Here is a 20,935-nt window from a genome sequence, read left to right as displayed (position 1 = left end):
GGGGTGTTTTGTCTAGGAACTTGTTTTTTGCTGGTTCCTTTTCTCCCGAGCTGCGGGGTTCTCGTGGGGAGGCACATTGGTCTCCTTTTCGGTTTAAGGCGCACTCCTTGGTTCCCTCCATCTGGGGAGCTGGACAGGGGGGTTTTGTTCCCTTTATCTGTGGCTGCACTATAGCGGGCTACTTAGTCGTCTGTGGGGTTTCCTGTTTCTCGAGATGCTTTTTGTTCTCTTTCGGTCTCCGACTTGGTTGTGTTTGGCTGAGAATGCCCTTTTTTCTGGCATCTAGTGAGGCTTTCTGGAGTCTCCCGAGCTAGTTTGATCTGTCTTTTGGAAGACAGGGTTCTGGTTAGTTATCCCTCTACCTTGCTTCTTCCTTTGGGGAGTTGTTTTTACCCAGGTTTGGGACTGTCGTTTTGTGTCCTTGGGGCCCTTTTTTCTTCATTTTTTTGCTCCCTGCTTTTGGATGAAGCGGGACTTTTTTATTTATGGGATATGGTTCAGTCCTGGTGCCCTCAGATTGGGCCGCCTCTTACCCTCCCGTTCTTGGCATTCAGTGTCCTCTTTGGCTTGGGTATAATTTTCCCACAAGTAATGAATGCGGCTGTGGACTCTTTCCCATTAGGAAGAAAAACATAAATTATGCTTACCTGATAATTTAATTTAATTCCATGGGAAAGAGTCCACTGCCCCCGTCCATTTTTTGACGCATTTTTCATGTATAGTCTTCTGGCACCCTATCACCTTGATATTTCTTCCACTGATCCTTGTTTCCTCGGCAGAATGACTGGGGGATAGGGGAAGTGGGATGAGTATTTGAGCTTTTGGCTGGTGTGTCTTTGCCTCCTCCTCGTGGCCAGGTTCTTGGTTCCCACAAGTAACGAATGCGTCTGTGGACTCTTTCCCACGGAAGAAAATTAAATGATAAGGTAAGCATAATTTTGTTTTTTCTTTGGTCTCTTGCTATCTTTATTTGAAAAAGAAGGCATCTAAGCTAATGAGGCAGACACTTTTTGGTTCTGAACCCTAGACAGCACTTGTTTATTGGTGGGTGAATTTATCTACCAATCAGCAAGAACAACCCAGGTTGTTCACCAAAAATGGTCCGGCATCGAAACTTACATTCTTGCTTATCAAATAAAGATACCAAGAGAATAAGGATAATTTGACAATAGAAGTAAATTAGAAAGTTGCTTAAAATTGCCTGCTCTATCTGAATCACAAAAGAAAAAAAAAATGGGTTCAGTGTCCCTTTAAAACAGATTTGTGCTGGTTTCTTATTCGTAAAAAGTTACAGCCGTTTACTACAGAGCAAGAAACTTTACAACACAATTTATTATGGACAATACATTTTTCCTTTAGGGATGTTAAAATTTATTTTTATTTTTTGTTCGTTCCTGGTAGAGCACTTCTCTCTTCGTATGCACATTTTTATGACCCTGGGGAGGTCTCCCTAAGGGTGATGGGGGGAACCAAACGCGGACTCCTTGTCCAGTGTGCTTAGAGGAATATGACTGCACCTCACTGACGAGGCCCATAGAAGGCCGAAACGATCTTCTGGGGTTGGCATGCTCCTTGTTTAAAGTAGAATTGACTGGTAATTCGGGCTGGACTGACCTTACTAGGTAGGATCAGACTGATATGCTTCAGGAAAGTTCTCCTCTGTGAAAAGCACAACTGGGCTAAAAGAGGCTGCCCCTAGGTGGTAACTCGCCATAGAACAAGCCACTGAGGAGTTGTTGGTTCCTGGTAGAGCTCTTCTCTCTTGGTATGCAAATTTTTATTTTGAATTGCCTATATATATATAAAAAAATCTTTAGGTGCAGATCATAGTGTCACTTAGCTCATCTATGCCATGTACACAAGGGGGACATTTCCTAATCTGTTTTTACCTATCTGAGACAGCCCAGCTCTAAAATTCCACGGAAGGGACCACTAAACCCTGATATATAGGGGGTGTTAGACTTTATCAGTAGTAGTGATGGTCGATGCATACTCTAATAGCAAGGGGTCTAAGTTAGTATTACCCAGTGATGCTTAGGAGAAAGAAGTCATTGGGAAGTCAGTTTGTAATTTCTAACCAAATAATGACTCCACAATATAACCCATGTTAAAGGGACATCAATTTTTTATTTGCTACATCTTGGAATAAACAAGAATCTGCTTTTCGGCCTCTCTAGGGAGTAGGGGACAAGAGAGTTTTACATAAAATCACAAGTTGTTTAATGCCTCTTTAACATAATAATAAGCACAGATTATTGCTTAGGGGGCTGTGTAGTGTTACACCTGTTTTTGCTGTAGATTATGTTGGTAGATAAGGTAATGAATAGGACCACTGAGGCTCACTGTAAGGTGATACAGAGCGGTATATTTTACCCTCCCTTCCACTTCCCACCTGTTAGCTGTGGCCTGTCGAGCGCCTTCTTTCCTGTCTTGGTTAGCGGCCCAGCTGCCCACCGTAGCTGGTATCTGGTTTCAAGTCGGACAAAGACATCTAGTCTTGTAAGCTCAAAGTTTGAAAGTGGTTAAGTTTAATTAAGTTTGTACAGATACCTGTCTGAGTGAGGGGGGAGTCGTGACTTCACACATGACAAGAGCTTCCTTGTTCTATAACCCGCTATCAGAATCTCATTAACTTCTTTCAATTTGTCTTCTCTTTGTGCGCTCCCTCCTCAAATGTCTCCTGAAGACAGTTTTAAGCTTTCATTATGTGATTCCCATTGCCAAAGGCTTCTGTCTCCATACCACCCATCCACTAACGGCTGGTAACTGATCTGTCTACAGACCTGTACTGAAAACTGCCCTATTCATTCTTACATTGCAAGGGCTGACACTTGTTTCCTATCTTGGCCACCCAAGCATAAGTATCTCTCTATTTCCTGTCCTTGTAACAATAGCATGAACTAGATCATATCTATTGTCTGACATATCAGATACGACCTCCTATCCTTTACAGCTCACATTGTGACCCAGCCTATTACTGCAATGTGACTCCTTGCTTGTACTGTTTTGCAGTTACCAGTTATTTTATATATATAGGAAAAAGAGGGAGTGCTATATATTTGTAGCTTATATATAGCTTAAAGGAACATTAAACACTGTGGGATTGTGCTATAACCTATTTTATTTTTATTAAAACAACTTTTCAATATACTTTCATTATTCATTTATCCTTTTTTCCTGTAATTTAATTCTAAAAATGGTGGGCTTTCCAATTCCTGTTAAAAGTGTAAGTGTAGGCCCCAGACTTAACGTGATGGTAAAGTCCCCCCTTTTTAAAAACAGATCCGGAATGTTAGTGATATTTTAGGTGGAGTTTAATTCATCAGTTGTAATTAAGATGCGCTACTTTTTACTATAGGTATAAAATTCAAATTCCCCGCGCTCCTCCGTTCACTTTAAAAGTCACATTTTTTTTTAGCTAATGGTTTAAATTGTTGTCCAATCAGCGCTCTCCCCATATGGCACTTTTGTTGTACCGAGAGCTTTGATTGGAGAACAGTTCAACCTTTAGCTCACAGAAAAATTTACTTTTGAAGTGGACGGCAGAGCGCGGGGAATCTGAATTTCATATCTATATTTAAAAAGTAAGTTATAGCGCATCTTAGTTAAAACTAATGAATTAAACTCCATCTAAAATGTCATTAACAGTACCAATCTGATTTTAAAAAGGGGAGAGTTAACCATCACTTAAACATTTCTATATCCTATAGTTCTTTCCAGCATTTATTTAGCACTTAATGTCCCTTTTAAGTGTTATATGGTTCCCATTTTAGTAACCGAGTTCATCAATTACAGATTAAAGAAGGATGCATTGTTAAAATACCCCCTCCCGCCAAACTGCTTATTTAATCACCCAATTATGATATATATTATATATACTGTGTGTGTGTGTATGTATGTATGTGTGTGTGTGTGTGTGTGTGTGTGTGTATGTATATATATATATATATATATATACATACACACACACACACACACACGTAATTCACTCTCGCACGGTTGGTTGCACAAGAGTATGGGTCAGCATTACACAAGAGCTCCTGTGCAATGTTAAAGTTTGTCACGTAACGCTGCATTGCAATTGGCTATTGCAGGTAACAGGTTCTGTATGTGAGATTTTGTCTGCCTGCAGACTTTATACATTTCCCCCTTCATGTCATTTAGTGTGCAAAGAAGCTGGAGTTAAACCCCATTGTTTTGCTTGAGAGGAGGAATAACTTTTTTTGGACAATATTACATTTGCACAAATTAAATTCATTGAGATTATTGTACAAAAACTGCCCTAACGGCAAACATTACCAAGACAGCAAGTTACCAACTTATCTTCTCACTGAGTTATTGCACAGAAAGGAGTAAACAATTGTTATGCATATGGTTAATATCATGCAACCACGGAGAGGTAGAAACTCCAAATAATTAAACTAGAATGATTTTCTCTCGTCCCCTTCTGGCAATTCTTTATCAGGTGTTTAGGAGCTTGGCTTCTAAACGAGATGCTCCTTACCAACAATGTTTTCATGGCCATGCAGTTATTTATAAACTTTATAGAGAAGACTGGGCATACGCAGCAGTGTTCTGCTGAACCCATACTCTTCTTCTTCAGAAGACTACCTTCCATCCTCCCTACAACCTATGGAGCTTGGGCAGGTAAGGTGTAGCTAGAATCCCTTCAGGAAGTCATTTCTTTGTTAGGATCACCTTATTAAGTCTACCAGCCTATTTTATTTGTGACCCTCACATCTTGTCTATTCTTTAGGATGTTTTCAGGACTCTCATCTTACTGCTGTCTGAGTTCAGATAGTGGATACAGAAGAGGCAAATTAGCCTATCTACAATCAACCAAGACTAATGGTCTTCCCTCGCCTCACAAAGAGCCAGGCCTGCTCTTTTTACACACCAGTCTTAAAATGACATGTTCTAATAATTAAATGCATAGTTGTTCGACTAGTATAGCCAATTAACCTGGAAATGATGTCCTGGAAAGTAATATAAGCAAAGCAGGTCTAAATGCCCTGAATTTCCTGTCTTGTTAGGAACGTAGATCATAAGTTTGTGTGGTGGTCTCAGAGTCACTAGACCTGCACATTGTGCACAGTTTGCAATTCATATCATACGATGTTGCACACAAAAGCGCTGATTTAAAAATAATGAACCAAAATGAAAAAGAACCGTGATTCAGGGATATTGTGCCAAAATATTTATCGTATTGTTTTCTAAAATTATGGCCACAGTATCAGGAATTTGTAAAGGCTTTTACAATTTCCCACATTGACCATTACAAAATGTAGCATATTCAGTCTTCGCAAACAGAGACTTCTCACTACCATTTGTTTACAAGTTGAAATCTCCTATTTATCTATCTTTCTGAACTGCATTAAACCGACCAGATTCTCATGGTTATTTGTCCATTATTTAGTGGACAAAAAATGGTAAATGTACGTGTCCTCAAAAATAAAACAAAAGGGGGGGGGAGTCTACAGGGAACATCAGATTAACAATTCTGTATCTGTCTTCTAATAAAAAAAACATAATTTATGCTTACCTGATAAATTCCTTTCTTCTGTTGTGTGATCAGTCCACGGGTCATCATTACTTCTGGGATATAACTCCTCCCCAACAGGAAATGCAAGAGGATTCACCCAGCAGAGCTGCATATAGCTCCTCCCCTCTACGTCAGTCCCAGTCATTCGACCAAGAATCAACGAGAAAGGAGTAACCAAGGGTGAAGTGGTGACTGGAGTATAATTTAAAAGATATTTACCTGCCTTAAAACAGGGCGGGCCGTGGACTGATCACACAACAGAAGAAAGGAATTTATCAGGTAAGCATAAATTATGTTTTCTTCTGTTATGTGTGATCAGTCCACGGGTCATCATTACTTCTGGGATACCAATACCAAAGCAAAAGTACACGGATGACGGGAGGGATAGGCAGGCTCATTATACAGAAGGAACCACTGCCTGAAGAACCTTTCTCCCAAAAATAGCCTCCGAAGAAGCAAAAGTGTCAAATTTGTAAAATTTGGAAAAAGTATGAAGCGAAGACCAAGTTGCAGCCTTGCAAATCTGTTCAACAGAGGCCTCATTCTTAAAGGCCCAAGTGGAAGCCACAGCTCTAGTGGAGTGAGCTGTAATTCTTTCAGGAGGCTGCTGTCCAGCAGTCTCATAGGCTAAACGTATTATGCTACGAAGCCAAAAAGAGAGAGAGGTAGCAGAAGCTTTTTGACCTCTCCTCTGTCCAGAGTAAACGACAAACAAGGAAGAAGTTTGGCGAAAATCTTTAGTTGCCTGCAAGTAGAACTTGAGGACACGAACTACATCCAGATTGTGTAAAAGACGTTCCTTCTTTGAAGAAGGATTTGGACACAAGGATGGGACAACAATCTCTTGATTGATGTTCCTGTTAGTGACTACCTTAGGTAAGAACCCAGGTTTAGTACGCAGAACTACCTTGTCTGAGTGAAAAATCAGATAAGGGGAATCACAATGTAAGGCTGATAACTCAGAGACTCTTCGAGCCGAGGAAATAGCCATTAAAAACAGAACTTTCCAAGATAACATTTTTATATCAATGGAATGAAGGGGTTCAAACGGAACACCCTGTAAAACGTTAAGAACTAAGTTTAAACTCCATGGTGGAGCAACAGCTTTAAACACAGGCTTGATCCTAGCTAAAGCCTGACAAAAGGACTGGACGTCTGGATTTTCTGACAGACGTCTGTGTAACAAGATGGACAGAGCTGAAATCTGTCCCTTTAATGAACTAGCTGATAAACCCTTTTCTAAACCTTCTTGTAGAAAAGACAATATCCTAGCGATCCTAACCTTACTCCAGGAGTAACCTTTGGATTCGCACCAGTATAGGTATTTCCGCCATATTTTATGGTAAATCCTTCTGGTAACAGGCTTCCTAGCCTGAATCAGGGTATCAATAACCGACTCAGAAAAACCACGTTTTGATAAAATCAAGCGTTCAATTTCCAAGCAGTCAGCTTCAGAGAAGTTAGATTTTGATGTTTGAATGGACCCTGTATCAGAAGGTCCTGTCTTAGAGGTAGAGACCAAGGCGGACAGGATGACATGTCCACTAGATCTGCATACCAAGTCCTGCGTGGCCAAGCAGGTGCTATTAGAATTACTGATGCTCTCTCCTGTTTGATTTTGGCAATCAATCGAGGAAGCAGCGGGAAGGGTGGAAACACATAAGCCATCCTGAAGTTCCAAGGTGCTGTCAAAGCATCTATCAGAACTGCTCCCGGATCCCTGGATCTGGACCCGTAGCGAGGAAGTTTGGCGTTCTGGCGAGACGCCATGAGATCTATCTCTGGTTTGCCCCAACGTCGAAGTATTTGGGCAAAGACCTCCGGATGAAGTTCCCACTCCCCCGGATGAAGAGTCTGGCGACTCAAGAAATCCGCCTCCCAGTTCTCCACTCCCGGGATGTGGATTGCTGACAGGTGGCAAGAGTGAGACTCTGCCCAGCGAATTATCTTTGATACTTCCATCATTGCTAGGGAGCTTCTTGTCCCTCCCTGATGGTTGATGTAAGCTACAGTCGTGATGTTGTCCGACTGAAACCTGATGAACCCCCGAGTTATTAACTGGGGCCAAGCCAGAAGGGCATTGAGAACTGCTCTCAATTCCAGAATGTTTATTGGAAGGAGACTCTCCTCCTGATTCCATAGTCCCTGAGCCTTCAGAGAATTCCAGACAGCGCCCCAACCTAGTAGGCTGGCGTCTGTTGTTACAATTGTCCAGTCTGGCCTGCTGAATGGCATCCCCCTGGACAGGTGTGGCCGATGAAGCCACCATAGAAGAGAATTTCTGGTCTCTTGATTCAGATTCAGAGTAGGGGACAAATCTGAGTAATCCCCATTCCACTGACTTAGCATGCATAATTGCAGCGGTCTGAGGTGTAGGCGTGCAAAAGGTACTATGTCCATTGCCGCTACCATTAAGCCGATCACCTCCATGCATTGAGCTACTGACGGGTGTTGAATGGAATGAAGGACGCGGCATGCATTTTGAAGTTTTGTTAACCTGTCTTCTGTCAGGTAAATCTTCATTTCTACAGAATCTATAAGAGTCCCCAAGAATGGAACTCTTGTGAGAGGAAAGAGAGAACTCTTCTTTTCGTTCACTTTCCATCCATGCGACCTTAGAAATGCCAGAACTAACTCTGTATGAGACTTGGCAGTTTGAAAGCTTGAAGCTTGTATTAGAATGTCGTCTAGGTACGGAGCTACCGAAATCCCTCGCGGTCTTAGTACCGCAAGAAGGGCACCCAGAACCTTTGTGAAGATTCTTGGAGCCGTAGCCAATCCGAATGGAAGAGCTACAAACTGGTAGTGCCTGTCTAAGAAGGCAAACCTTAGATACCGGTGATGATCTTTGTGGATCGGTATGTGAAGGTAAGCATCCTTTAAATCCACTGTGGTCATGTACTGACCCTCTTGGATCATGGGTAAGATTGTCCGAATAGTTTCCATTTTGAACGATGGAACTCTTAGGAATTTGTTTAGAGTCTTTAAATCTAAGATTGGCCTGAAAGTTCCCTCTTTTTTGGGAACCACAAACAGGTTTGAGTATAACCCTTGTCCTTGTTCCGACCACGGAACCGGATGGATCACTCCCATTGTTAACAGATCTTGTACGCAGCGTAGAAACGCTTCTTTCTTTATCTGGTTTGTTGACAACCTTGACAGATGAAATCTCCCTCTTGGGGGAGATAATTTGAAGTCTAGAAGGTATCCCTGAGATATGATCTCTAGTGCCCAGGGATCCTGAACATCTCTTGCCCAGGCCTGGGCGAAGAGAGAGAGTCTGCCCCCTACTAGATCCGGTCCCGGATCGGGGGCTCTCGGTTCATGCTGTCTTTGGGGCAGCAGCAGGTTTCCTGGCCTGCTTGCTTTTGTTCCAGGACTGGTTAGGCTTCCAGCCTTGCCTGTAACGAGCAACAGCTCCTTCCTGTTTTGGTGCAGTGGAGGTTGATGCTGCTCCTGTTTTGAAATTCCGAAAGGGACGAAAATTAGACTGTCTAGCCTTAGCTTTGGCCTTGTCTTGAGGTAGGGCGTGGCCCTTACCTCCCGTAATGTCAGCGATAATTTCTTTCAAACCGGGCCCGAATAAGGACTGCCCCTTGAAAGGTATATTAAGTAATTTGGACTTAGAAGTAACATCAGCTGACCAGGATTTTAGCCACAGTGCCCTGCGTGCCTGTATGGCGAATCCTGAGTTCTTAGCCGTAAGTTTGGTTAAATGTACTACGGCCTCCGAAATGAAAGAATTAGCTAGTTTAAGGACTCTAAGCCTGTCCGTAATGTCGTCTAGCGTAGAGGAACTAAGGTTCTCTTCAAGCGACTCAATCCAAAATGCTGCCGCAGCCGTAATCGGCGCGATACATGCAAGGGGTTGTAATATAAAACCTTGTTGAACAAACATTTTCTTAAGGTAACCCTCTAATTTTTTATCCATTGGATCTGAGAAAGCACAGCTATCCTCCACCGGGATAGTGGTACGCTTAGCTAAAGTAGAAACTGCTCCCTCCACCTTGGGGACCGTTTGCCATAAGTCCCGAGTTGTGGCGTCTATTGGAAACATCTTTCTAAATATTGGAGGGGGTGAGAACGGCACACCGGGTCTATCCCACTCCTTAGTAACAATTTCAGTTAGTCTCTTAGGTATAGGAAAAACGTCAGTACTCGCCGGTACCGCAAAGTATTTATCCAACCTACACAGTTTCTCTGGTATTGCAACAGTGTTACAATCGTTGAGAGCTGCTAAGACCTCCCCTAGTAGTACACGGAGGTTCTCCAATTTAAATTTAAAATTTGAAATATCTGAGTCCAATCTGTTTGGATCAGAACCGTCACCCACAGAATGAAGCTCTCCGTCCTCATGCTCTGCGAGCTGTGACGCAGTATCAGACATGGCCCTAGCATTGTCAGCGCACTCTGTTCTCACCCCAGAGTGATCACGCTTGCCTCTTAGTTCAGGTAATTTAGACAAAACTTCAGTCATAACAGTAGCCATATCTTGTAATGTTATCTGTAATGGCCGCCCAGATGTACTAGGCGCCAAAATATCACGCACCTCCCGGGCGGGAGATGCAGGTACTGTCGCGTGAGGCGAGTTAGTCGGCATAACTCTCCCCTCGCTGTTTGGTGAAATTTGTTCACATTGTACAGATTGACTTTTATTTAAAGTAGCATCAATACAGTTAGTACATAAATTTCTATTGGGCTCCACCTTGGCATTGGAACAAATGACACAGATATCTTCCTCTGAGTCAGACATGTTTAACACACTAGCAAAAAAAAACTTACAACTTGGTTATAATCTTTTTTTTTTTAGCAAAAAAACGCACTGTGCCTCAAAGAGGTACTAACGATTAAATGACAGTTGAAATAATGAACTGAAAAACAGTTATTGCATCAAACTTTAAAACAACACAACTTTTAGCAAAGGTTTGTTCCCATTAGTAAAAAAAAACAACACTAATTAAATTTGTACATAAGAAAACAAAACAACGTTTTTTATACACAGTCACTATAAGAATTCTCACAGCTCTGCTGAGAGAATTTACCTCCCTTCAAAGAAGTTTGAAGACCCCTGAGATCTGTCAGAGATGAACCGGATCATGCAGGAAATATAAAAGTAGCTGACTGGAATTTTTTGATGCGTAGCAAAGAGCGCCAAAAACGGCCCCTCCCTCTCCCACACAGCAGTGAAGAGAAACGAAACTGTCACAATTAAAGCAGAAAACTGCCAAGTGGAAAATAATGCCCAAATATTTATTCACACAGTACCTCAGCAATGTAAACGATTCTACATTCCAGCAAAAACGTTTAACATGAGAATAGTTATTAAAAGGATTAGTGACCTTTAACACAGTAGTTCCGGTGAAATACCATCCCCAGAATACTGAAGTGTATACATACATGTCATTTTAACGGTATGGCAGGCTTTTCTCATCAATTCCATTCAGAAAATAAAAACTGCCACATACCTCAATGCAGATTCATCTGCCCGCTGTCCCCTGATCTGAAGCCTTTACCTCCCTCAGATGGTCGAGAACAGCAATATGATCTTAACGACTCCGGTTAAAATCATAGTAAAAAATCTCTGTCAGATTCTTCCTCAAACTCTGCCAGAGAAGTAATAACACGCTCCGGTGCTATTTTAAAATAACAAACTTTTGATTGAAGTCATAAAAACTAAGTATAATCACCATAGTCCTCTCACACATCCTATCTAGTCGTTGGGTGCAAGAGAATGACTGGGACTGACGTAGAGGGGAGGAGCTATATGCAGCTCTGCTGGGTGAATCCTCTTGCATTTCCTGTTGGGGAGGAGTTATATCCCAGAAGTAATGATGACCCGTGGACTGATCACACATAACAGAAGAAAATTACAATACAAAACTAGAAAGTGTCACTTTACATTTATATGGGGGGAAAAATAAAGTCTAGGAATAAAATATGTAGCCATAAAAATATTGCACATTTTTATCATGTCCACGTGTTCCTACCTCATCCAAACTCACTTATCATAGTAAAAAAAATAATTTAAAAAAATCCCATTTATCTGGATACTTTCAAGTTATATTTGCTTAGTGAAATCTGGATCTATGAGCCCTGACACCGTCGGAGATAATCTGGTAGAACCTCCATTCCCTCCTCATGGACTCACTAGAGAGCAAGGAATATGTGGTGCAAATAGAAACCATCAGGAAGACATTTTCCATGTATTATAATTAATACTGAGGGCACCTTTGCTCCCAGCCAATAGCGCTAGACTTGTCCATCATGTCGTCTCTTCTTACGTCAGAAAGGATGAATCCCGCTTCCTCCAATAACAGCTCCCCCCCCAGAGCAAACATTGCCTGAGGATACACTGTGATTGGAGGAAGCCCGATTCATCATTTCGGAAGTAAGAGACGTCCTGGAGGCGGAGGAATCGCTGCCCCAGTGTTCTACCCTTGCTCTGAATAAAAAGTAATTATTTTAAAAGAACGGCTTCAATGTAAACTTTCTTGAATGAAAGTGCCCTGTTTTTAATAGTATTTTTAAAAACAGGGCTTTCATTCGTTAAAGTTGACATTCACTTAAAGCATAGATGAACATATTTGTAGATTTCCTCTCAGATCTGGTGTCTCCGGGCCGTGACGATAAACGTTAGCCATCCCATAAAGCATTCACTGTATTGTGGTTTGTTACAGCATATTTATTGGGCCATTGAAATATATATATTGCGGGCAAGGTCAGATATTGGGTAATCCTAGGATTACCCGGGTAAAACGGACATTACCCAAGCGGCTGTGGGTAAAGCCCGATGGAAGATCATAATTTCCCTCAGACTGATTGAGTCGCTGCATCAAACATATATACCATGCACTGTAATTTCCCCATCTTCACTATCTTTTTTTTTTTTGCCCCTGCCTTGGGTATTCAAGGGGTGCGAATCCCCCCCCCCCCCCTGTAAACCTCAATCCTCAAGGTTCACTTGGGGTGGATGCCAGAGGATCAACGGTGGCGCCTTCCTTGAACCCCCCCAACAGCTGCTTGGGTAATGTCCATTTTACCCATGTAATCCTTGGATTGCTGGATTTCGTACTTTACCGTTTTATGTATACAGGTAGCCCTCAGTTTACGCCGGGGTTAGGTTCCAGAAGGAATGGTTGTAAATCGAAACCGTTGTAAATTGAAACCCAGTTTATAATGTAAGTCAATGGGAAGTGAGGGAGTTAGGTTCCAGGCCCCTCTCAAAATTGTCATAAGTAACACCTAATACATTATTTTTAAAGCTTTGAAATTAAGACTTTAAATGCTAAACCGCATTATAAACCTAATAAAATAATCACACAACACAGAATATATAATTAAACTAAGTTAAATGAACAAAAACATTTGCTAAACAGTATTATAAACCTAATAAAATAATCACACAACATAGACTTCACTTGCATTTTTCTGCAAACAGTTCGTTCTATGCATTCCAATCTGGACTGACTTATAGACCCGAAGATCTTGTTCCTTTAAAATATGCTCAATAGCTCAGGTCTGGTTAAACTGATTAATTTCAGCTTGCTTGGCTTTGCTGCAACACAGCTCCTCCTACTGGCTATTTTAATAAATGCACTGCTTCTCAATGCTTTTCAATAGCAGTCACATGACTGGAAAAAAAGGTTGTTATTCTGAAACGGTGTAAATTGAACCGTTGTAAAACGAGGGCCACCTGTATATATATTCTCATTTTTATATTTGTTGAAGAGATATATAGGTAGGTTGCGTGCACATGTCTGGGGCACTTGTAGGAACAATTGCTGCCATCTAGTGCTCTTGCTATTGTATAACATTCTAGCAAAACTGATGCCATCTAATACTACAGAAACATGCACACTCCTGAGCTTATATTCATGCTTTTCAACAAAGGATATCCAGAAAATGAAGAAAAGTTCATAATAGAAGTAAATTTGAAATTTGTTAAAAATTGTGCGCTGTATCTGAGTCATGAAAGAAAATGTTAGATTGTATGTCCCTTAAACGCATTAGTGTTCAGCATTTAGGAGTATTAGGCCTCTTCATTCCACAGAATGCATTCAGCCTCTGCTGGGGTAACGGATAACTACAATTTTGAGAGTTAAATTACAGGAAAAGCAGGCAAAACAAATCATGAAAGTGCATTGTAAAGTTCTTCAGTTATGCAGAATTAAAGGGATAGGAAAGTGAAAATTAAACTTGCATAATTCAGATAGAGCTGGTCATTTTTAAGACCCTTTTAAATTCACTTCTGTTATCAAATGTGCTTCGCTCCCTTGTTGAAAATGAATATGCACGTATCCTACACTGTTGGGAGCCAGTTTCTGATTGGTGCCTGCACACATTTGTCACATAAGGAGAACAAGAGAATGAAGCAAATTTGATATTAGAAGTAAATTGGAAAGTTCTTTAAAACAGTTTTTTTTCTATCCAAATCATGAAAGAAAATGCTATGGTTTCCTGTCCCTTTAAACAATTTTGGGGAATTCGAAATTCGTTTAATGTTCTATTAAAGTGAATGTAATTTTTTCAGGTTTGTATAATATAGTTTGGTAGGGAATCATCCGATTAAGCATACCGCCACAATACATTTTTAATATAATCTATGATTTCGTTTTTATGATATATATTTAATATCGATCATTCACTTACCCGCTCCTCCCACTCACTGTTTGCTAGTTTTCCTCCATATTAGGTAAACAGCTGTCCCACCCGCTGTTTACGTATCGGCACTGCGCGCTCCCGTGTATATTTTGCATTGCGCATGCGTTACTCCTATATTGCATTCTCTTCACAAACATAGTTGGTGACATAGCTAAAATAAATAAAACGTATATACGGAGCCCTTTCAGATCCACTAATCCTAGCGTTACAATACAGAGGAAATGACAGGACTCCGTATATATTCCTATTGCGACGCCGTGTTTACTTCTATTGCGCATGCGCGAAATGTGCACAAGCTTACAATAGATTAGCTCTGCACCGCAAACGAACACATGCGCAATAAGGACGTATTACGTCATGGTAAGGGGGTGGGTCCCCCCATGGTTAGAGCCGTTATTGGCTATTAAGACGTCAATCAAAAAAGGCAGCAACGGAGCGCGAATGCCGGGAGGAGGATGATTTTGCCGAAAATTAATATAAGATTTAGGGCTGCAACTAACTACTATTTTCATAATCGATTAATCGGACGATTATTTTTTCGACTAATCGGATAAAAAGAGAATCAATAATAGTTTTCTATGTTTTCAATAAAATCCACATAATGAGTGTTACAAATATAAACTTCAGACTAAAACTTTACATTAACACAACCGTTTCTTCAATTTTTAAGCAGCAGAGCACAGTTTTATAATTAAACAAAACAAAACCACAAACTGTTTGAAAAGAGGTAGAACTAGAAAGAGTTAGACTATCACTGTTAATAACATTCTGTTGTTCACTCTTTCAGAAACTTTGCATTGAAATGCAAAAATCTCAACATGTCCACATGCTTCTGGCTAAGGCTGGTTCTCTGTTTGCAGCTATATTTCCTGCAGCAGAGAAAAGGCTGTTGAGGTGTATAAGTAGGGTTTTGCCAATTTCACCAAAGTGGGATATTTATCTTTGTTAGCTCTTCACCAATGCTAAGTGTTTTCTACCTTGGCAAGGGGCCTCTCAATAAAGTAACCCTTGACTTCATTCTAACATAAAAATATCTTGAATATCTATATGCAATGGTAAATTACCAGCTATAAGGTTAGGGGAAATATCTAGTCCGCTCTAAAAATAACGAATATATACTTATAAAGGTTGAATCTGGTACATATTATCAATATATATATTAAATATATATATTAAAAATCAATTCAATATATTCAATATATATATTAAATATAAATATATATATATATATATATATATATATATATATATATATATATATATATATATATATATATATATATATATATTAAAAATATAAAAAAAACAATACAAGCAAAATCAAAAGCGCTACGGACTGTATATCAATAACAGGACAAAGCCTTACACATTTATTTATACAGTACATATAATCAGCAATAGCAAGCAATACACTAATAATTGTGCAAACAGATAATAGTGCACGTCAATTTAAATAACTCCCATCAATCTAGGGGCAAGGTGTAAACAACAAGCTTGGCACTATATCATTAAAAGCTTTGTTCCAAATCACCAGATTTAATATAAACAATCCAAATGACTCCTATTATATCTGGGTTGCGTCTGTAGATAAGGACATAACTATAAAACACAATACCATATGCAGGAGTTCGTCAGAGTGAAGCAGCTGGTGTTGTGCACAGACCAACTAATTGCAAACCGATTAATCGATTATGAGATTCGTTGACAACTATTTTCATAATCGATTATTATCGATTATGACGATTAGTTGTTGCAGCTCTAATAAGATTAAGAAAATACAGGTATCCATTAGAAAACGTAAAATTTGATGAATGAAAGTCAGGTTATTTTGGGATAACTGTTACACAGCTGTTTAGACAGGAGGCTGACTTTACTATCACTTTAAGTGTGTACTGAGCATTCCAACCTCTTTAAGGGTAGTGGAAAATACAAACTTTGATAAGTTACAGCAAAGGTGGATGAAATAAATTCATTTGTAGCACATTTTTTTGACTATGCCTGATAAAAACCATATTATGGGGAATTTGTTTTCAAATAAATGTCATTTTATTACATTTCATACAAATCTAATAATGCAGATTTTATTAACTGCTTCCGTATAGTACTCCAGGCACGTGCAAGCTCCTAAGCTTACATATCTGCTTTTCAATAAAAGGTAACAAGAATGAAGAAAAAGGGTAGTAATAGAAGTAAATCGGAAGTTGTTTAAGGTTTCCGTGCTCTATCTGAATCATAAAAGAAAAAAATTGGGTTTCATGTCCCTTTAACTAACCAACCCCCTATTTTCTTTAGGTGCCCAGTCTATGCGAAGATCTCTTGTCCTCCGTGGATCAGCCTCTGAAGATTGCCCGAGATAAGATAGTGGGAAAAGATTACTTGCTGTGTGATTACAACAGAGATGGAGACTCCTACAGGTACAAAAATGAGCCGCGGTGATAAATCTGAAAGAATTCAAAATGGTTGTAGTGCTTTACTATAATGTTGCAGCCCTATCCAGCAGCCAAGTGGTTAAACATTAAAGTGAATGTAAATCTTGAGGCTAAAGTGCCCGGTTTTTAAAAATTCGATTAAAAACCGGGGCACTTTAATTCATCAAAATTTCTATTTCACTTGTGTTGTGAAAAAAAACTTACCTTTTAATCTTGACAGCCGCTCCAGCTTCCTCCCCCCGTTGCAAAGCCTCTTCCTGGGTCTAAAATGAGGAATTCGGCTTCCTCCAATCATGGCGTTGAATCAGACACTGATTCCCCCGGGGGGGGGGAAGCCATGATTGGAGGATGACAATTGTTGCAGCTTTGTTTTGTCAAATGAGTATATAAATTTTGTAATTTTCTGTTAACTGATAGCACTTACCCTTTTTAACCAACCACAACCCTATACATAGGTATATTGTTTTTTTATACATGTGTAGTAGAACAAAAGGGTGTCCACTCTTCTCTTGCATTAAGGTGGTTTGGCACAGATTCTGCTGCATTAAAAGGGCAGTCTACTCCAAAATGTTGTTATTTAAAAAAATAAACTTTGTATTACCCATGCTCCAGTTTTGCATAACAACACAATTACATTAATATACTTTTTACCTCTGTGATTACCTTGTGTCTAAGCTTCTGCAGACTGCCCCCTTATTTCAGTTCTTTTGACAGACTTGCATTTTAGCCAATCAGTGCTGACTCATAAATAACTCCACGGCACACATAAACTAGCACTGTCTAACTGTGACAAACTGTCAGAATACTCTGGGATAAGAGGGCTTGGAAGTTAGCATAAAGAGACAAAAAACGTTGATCAAGATGTTACATAATTTTGCTATTTGCTAGATTATGTAAAATAAGGATAGCCTTTCTTATGAAATTTTTTTTCCCCAAAATACATAAGTTGCAGGCTAAAACTATAATTAATTTGTAAGAGAAGCCTTCCTCTTTGGCGCATCATTTTTTTTTAAAGCTAGTGCGCCGTAGTGTGCCACCTCGCTAGGTAAAGCTGTCGCTGCATGTAGTCGAATGGTGCTATAAGACTCCCTACTAGTAACACTAGTTAAAAAAACAAACAAAAAAAATGCTGTGCCGAGGACGACGGCTTTGCCTACAAATTAAAGGGACATGAAACCCACATTTTTTATTTCATGATTTAGAAAGAGCATGCAATTTTAAACAACTTTCTAATTTACTTCTATTATCTAATTTGCTTCATTCTCTTGATAGTCTTTGCTGAAAAGCATATCTAGATATGCTCAGTAGCTGCTGATTGGTAGATGCACATAGATGCCTTGTGTGATTGGCTCACACGTGCTTTGTTTCTTCAACAAAGGATATCTAAAGAATTAAGCAAATTAGATAATTGAAGTCAATTGTAATGTTATTTAAAATTGTATCCTCTACCTGAATTGTAAAATATTTTTTGGGGGGGTTTATTGTCCCTTTAAGCATTTTGAAAAAAAACTTTCATAGGAAAGGCAATCCTTATATTACATAATTCTGTACATAGTGCAGAGTTATGTAACATCTTGGACAACATTTACTGTCCCTTTTAACTATAGTTTAAGGGAGAATTTCTTAGACTGCATACACTGAGACCTATGTTTCTTATTCAAACTCACTTTTTTCGTGTGAGCAGAGCTTGTCAATCACCCCATTGGTTGCAAGAGAGCAGAGGGAGGGTTTGCACAAGAAAGCTCTTGTACAATCTTACATTTCACCAAGTGATGCCACATCACAAGTGGCGATTGCAGCCGTACACATTCTTCAGAACATGTTCTCTTGCCGCTTCATAAATATTTATCTTAAAGGGACATTCCAGTCAAAATTTAAATACACATAGATTTATTACATCTTTGAATAGAAATATATTTGCAATATATTTGTATTGGCAAAAATGCTTCTAGTAAAAGCTATCACTGTTTTAGTGTTAACATTTTTCTCTGCACGTGCATGTGAAGCATAGCTAGATATTCTCACTGCACCCACATTTTAAATACTGCAGCTGCTCAGATAATCAGTGGGGCTTGTATCATGTCGGCAATTAACAAATTGAGTCATTACCAGATGGTACAAGCACCTTAGGCTCTCTGAGCAAGTGCTGTGTTTAAAATGCTGGTGCACGGTGCATACTTAAATACACGTTTGAAACGGCAATAGCTTTTATTAGAAGCATTTTTGCTAATGCCTGTATATTACAAAATTCTGTTCAATACCGAAATTCACTCGTGGTTTCCAATTTTGGTTGGAATATCCCTTTAATATTAAAAGTAGTTTCTAGTAGAGGGGGTGTGGATGATACCAAAATTAGAAACAGATTAAACTAAATAAGATGCCATCCTTAATTCTAAACAATTTTAATTCCCCCCCAAATTTGTACTTTTGTTTTATCTGCCATGTAATAAAGGAACATGAAGCCCAAGTTTGTTTTTTCTTTCATGATTCAGATAGAGGAAACAATTTAAAAAAGTTTACAATGTACTTCTGTTATCAAATTTGCATTGTTCTCATGTTATTCTTTGCGAAAGAGATATCTAGATATGTAGCGTGCACGTGTCTGGAGCACTACATGACAGGAACTAGTGCTGCCATCTAGTGCTCTTGCTAATGTATAACATTAGTACTACATGACAGGAACTAGTGCTGCCATCTAGTGCTCTTGCTAATGTATAACATTAGTACTACATGACAGGAAATAGTGCTGCCATCTAGTGCTCTTGCTAATGTATAACATTAGTACTACATGACAGGAACTAGTGCTGCCATCTAGTGTTCTTGCTAATGTATAACATTAGTACTACATGACAGGAACTAGTGCTGCCATCTAGTGCTCTTGCTAATGTATAACATTAGTACTACATGACAGGAAATAGTGCTGCCATCTAGTGCTCTCTCTGATGTATAACATTAGTACTGCATGACAGGAACTAGTGCTGCCATCTAGTGCTCTTGCTAATGTATAACATTAGTACTGCATGACGGGAAATAGTGCTGCCATCTAGTGCTCTTGCTAATGTATAACATTAGTACTGCAATGACAGGAAATAGTGCTGCCATCTAGTGCTCTCTCTAATGTATAACATTAGTACTACATGACAGGAACTAGTGCTGCCATCTAGTGCTCTCGCTAATGTATAACATTAGTACTGCATGACGGGAAATAGTGCTGCCATCTAGTGTTCTTGCTAATGTATAACATTAGTACTGCATGACGGGAAGTAGTGCTGCCATCTAGTGTTCTTGCTAATGTAAAACATTAGTATTGCATGACAGGAAATAGTGCTGCCATCTAGTGCTCTTGCTAATGTATAACATTAGTACTACATGACAGGAAATAGTGCTGCCATCTAGTGCTCTTGCTAATGTATAACATTAGTACTACATGACAGGAAATAGTGCTGCCATCTAGTGCTCTTGCTAATGTATAAGATTAGCACTACATGACAGGAAATAGTGCTGCCATCTAGTGCTCTTGCTAATGTATAACATTAGCACTACATGACAGGAAATAGTGCTGCCATCTAGTGCTCTTGCTAATGTATAATATTAGTACTACATGACAGGAAATAGTGCTGCCATCTAGTGCTCTTGCTAATGTATAACATTAGTACTACAGGACAGGAAATAGTACTGCCATCTAGTGCTCTTGCTAATGTATAACATTAGTACTACAGGACAAGAAATAGTGCTGCCCTCTAGTGCTCTTGCTAATATATAACATTAGTACTACAGGACAAGAAATAGTGCTGCCATCTAGTGCTCTTGTTAATGTATAACATTAGTACTACAGGACAGGAAATAGTGCTGCCATCTAGTGCTCTTGCTAATGTATAACATTAGTACTACAGGACAGGAAATAGTGCTGCCATATAGTGCTCTTGCTAATGTATAACATTAGTACTACATGACAGGAAATAGTGCTGCCATCTAGTGCTCTTGCTAATGTATAACATTGTTTCAAAACTGCTGAACTCACCTCCCTGCTTTTCAACAAAGAATAACAAGAAAAAAAGAAAATTTGATAAAAGAAGTAAATTGAAAAGTTATTTAAAATTGTATGTTCTGTCTGAATCATGAAATACATTTTTGGGGTTTTATGTCCCTTTAAGGCTAAACGGATCCTAAAGGAACGTAAACCTAGCAAGTTATAAATGCACTTTTGTTTCATTCACTTTTGTCTTTCAGTTTTCCTGTAAAATAATACAAAGAAATAAATAGTTACAAACCATTGAGTTCTATTACCAAATCAAAAGCTGTG

The 20,935-nt window shown here is 39.4% G+C and overlaps 1 protein-coding gene across 2 annotated transcripts in view; it reads left to right on the top strand.

The window, feature by feature from the left end:
- Positions 1–20,935, top strand: part of CAPZB (capping actin protein of muscle Z-line subunit beta) — a 116,780-nt gene that overhangs the window by 60,156 nt on the left and 35,689 nt on the right. For both annotated transcript variants that reach the window (XM_053690297.1, XM_053690296.1), the window contains exon 3: positions 16,496–16,617. In XM_053690297.1, the coding sequence (XP_053546272.1) occupies positions 16,496–16,617 (122 nt within the window). The remainder of the gene's footprint in view (positions 1–16,495; positions 16,618–20,935) is intronic.

Source organism: Bombina bombina, chromosome 8, assembly GCF_027579735.1.
Source record: "Bombina bombina isolate aBomBom1 chromosome 8, aBomBom1.pri, whole genome shotgun sequence".
NCBI classification, from domain to species: domain Eukaryota; kingdom Metazoa; phylum Chordata; class Amphibia; order Anura; family Bombinatoridae; genus Bombina; species Bombina bombina.
Note: the sequence above shows the minus strand (reverse complement) of the source record. Positions and strands in the feature narration are given on the sequence as shown.